The 2,856-nt window shown below is 40.5% G+C and overlaps 1 protein-coding gene across 1 annotated transcript; it reads right to left on the bottom strand.

Moving 5' to 3' along the window:
• Positions 1 to 6: 6 nt before the first annotated feature.
• On the bottom strand, positions 7 to 1,047 carry LOC116380234 (tubulin beta-4B chain-like). The gene is made up of 2 exons (XM_031842181.1): positions 893 to 1,047; positions 7 to 671 (listed from the first exon to the last, which is right to left on the bottom strand). The coding sequence occupies exons 1-2, from the start codon at positions 947 to 949 to the stop codon at positions 558 to 560; spliced, it is 171 nt and encodes a 56-aa protein (XP_031698041.1). The 5' UTR covers positions 950 to 1,047; the 3' UTR covers positions 7 to 557.
• Between the last annotated feature and the right edge of the window lie 1,809 nt (positions 1,048 to 2,856).

Raw genomic sequence — 2,856 nt, forward strand, 5'->3', positions numbered from 1 at the left:
AAAAAAAAAAAAAAAAAAAAAAACAAGCAGACAAATCACTAGTATTATTATTACAAGTTACACACACGGTGCTGGGAGCTTTTTTTGTTCGTATGCATTAATTACTTTGCCTTATTAAATGTTGAAAAACTGTAAGGGTTATTCAATTACAGCAGAGTGTCACACAGAGCGACAAGAGAGAACACATGTATGCAAAAATGCTTTATGGACGGTTTACTTTTGTTTTTATTTGGTCATAAATGCTTCTATGGCTCTTTGGGACCTGGCCTCAAAATATGACAATAGATTAAAGCCAACGCCCTCATATTCCTCGTATATATTTGGGATAATATCATTCGTGAGCTGGATGGTTTGTTGATTTGTTGTACCATGGAAACGGCAACTAGGAAGGAGAGTTCACTGTGACTTCTAGTGGCTTCTAATGGTTTCCAACGGGTTAGGGATACCGTGACCCTGCTGGATAGCTTCGGTACTAACGGAATTTCCCGTTACCGAATAACTTTGGTTCCCCTTTAAATTAGCTATCGTTAACTCTAGGAGCCCAAAGCACAATGCGGCTAACCTGACGCCTCGTTGAAGTACACGTTGATCCGCTCCAGCTGCAGGTCGCTGTCCCCGTGGTACGACCCGGTAGGGTCGATGCCGTGCTCGTCGCTGATCACCTCCCAGAACTACAACCAGGAGAAACAGAGAATGGAGGTTAACGGTTATATGAACAGGCTAACTAGCACGACGTATCCTCACGAGTCAAACCTATCGTCGGTACGGAAACCACGGCCCCATTAGCGTCGTTGCTAAGTAAGCTAACCTATCAGCCCGCCCAAACCAACTGCAACATTCACGCCATTTTTCATTGTGTTAAGACTTCTCTTTAAAACAAAGCTATTCATACCTTAGCTCCTATCTGGTTTCCACACTGGCCCGCCTGCAGGTGCACGATTTCCCTCATTTTGACGGTAATTAAACAATCTTCCGAACAACGACCTAAACAGAGCTGTTAATGTAGATGTTACACTCTCGCGCTTCAGCAACGGACTAACCTAGGAAGGTGGGGCCAGGCCAGCTACAGCGGACCGATTCATGCTATTGGACCAACGAAATGTCGGTCAAAGTACAGCGGACATCCCATTGGTCAACAGAATGTGTTGAGAGTTTGGATTGGATGGTTCTCTGCGAGTGTCTTGGTGACACCGGATATAATCTAATACATGACGCAGAGACACTCAGACACTCACGAAACCAAATCAGCTTCGTTTTAGCCTCTAATAATAACAATAATAATAATAATGTATTTATCTTAATCTGTAATACACGAGCCTGCTGCTCAAGAAATGTAATAATAGATCAAATAGGTAAACATTGAGGCGATAGATGATCATCTTTGATAACGCATACCTAACTTTCGTAAACTGTTTTAATGTTAGAATATTTTAGTGTGATCGCATGTTTATTACGCGACAAGTAGCCTATCTAACTAATCCTACACGTTAGGTCGTCATGGAAGAAGAGGAATGATGAAGTCATTGTTGTGGCTGCCCTGCCCATAAGATGGCGGTGTATGGCGTTATAATACAGGGCTACCCAAACCACGTGATGCACAAGGGGCTTCTTAAACACACTAAACTGCGTCAAGGGGGGTTATGCTGTCGGTTTATTCTTCAATCTGTTTAATCAAATTTTTACCAAATAGAGTCAAATCATTTCGTTCAAATTCCAAGTTTCCCTCCTCCATAAATGATCCAGCTTCAACAGACGTCACAGGATAATAATATTAGGATCATATTCTGGTGATAAAACATTTCCAACAATGGTGTGCTGCTTACTAGCTCTGATACAATAGAGTGCACCAAAGCCTGTGGAACCATTATTTTAAGGGGAATACAAATGACCTTAGTCACCTTATTATATTATCCAACAGAACAGTTAAGATTTAATTCATCGCAGAATTCTCCATATTGTAATATGTTTGCAAATGCGTCCATTATGTGGCTCATAGACCAGATTCCTCTTTCAATCCAAGCTCCGAAGAACAGTGGTTTGTGTTTAGTGAATCCCTGTTGTTCCACAAAATAGTGTAAAGAGAACTTGATAGGTGGTTTGAGCGAATCAAAACGAAATAAAAAATCTACATCTCACACTTTCTGAAAAATTGTATTGGGGATGCAGTCCCATTTCAACTGAATAACACCCTTCACAACAGAGAAATATATGGCGTCCACTTTGCCCCCTTTAGTTGAACCATGCCACCTCTTATAATGTCTGTTTTAGCAGATTAAGCTAATCATTTTGTCAGAGATTTCTGGGGAGTGAGCAGGAAAAATGTCCATCTTGACCTGGACAATAAAACCCTTCCAGATAAATGTTGTTTCCCTCTTTAGCCAGCAATTCAAAATTCTTTTACATTTGTCAATGTTTTTGTGAATGTTGTGAATTATTTTATTATCAAGTGGAGGATTGTCTCTGAGCATACATCAAAGAATGAACAGTTTGTGTGGATGTCCTTTCTTAGACTTTGGAGGGTGAATTTTGTTGGCTAGAGCCTTATCTCATAAACTTACCTCATGTTGTCTGGTAGCACTGTAGACATTTAGAAGGTAAAGTCTTTCTTCCAAGGTATTTCTTGCACACATTCATTCCAATAGGACCCTTCACACCCTGGACACAAGCTGTTCCAACTCCTCCCCTCTGGTAGGCGCTACAGAGCTCTGTACGCCAAAACCACCAGACACAGGAACAGCTTCTTTCCACTGGCCGTCACCCTCATGAACAATAAATAATATTGCACTACTACCTCTGTTTGCACTACTGTATTATCTATATATATATATATATATATATATATATATATATATATAT

The sequence above is a fragment of the Anarrhichthys ocellatus genome, unplaced genomic scaffold (genome assembly GCF_004355925.1).
Source record: "Anarrhichthys ocellatus isolate YVR2014 unplaced genomic scaffold, GSC_Weel_1.0 scaffold6504, whole genome shotgun sequence".
Classification (NCBI taxonomy): domain Eukaryota; kingdom Metazoa; phylum Chordata; class Actinopteri; order Perciformes; family Anarhichadidae; genus Anarrhichthys; species Anarrhichthys ocellatus.

Bases quoted from the DNA above. Each gene is read 5' to 3' on its own strand.
- LOC116380234 (XM_031842181.1), bottom strand. From the start codon at position 949: ATGAGGGAAATCGTGCACCTGCAGGCGGGCCAGTGTGGAAACCAGATA. The intron at 672-892 runs GTATGAATAGCT...TCCTGGTTGTAG, and splicing joins GAAACCAGATAGGAGCTAAG to TTCTGGGAGGTGATCAGCGA.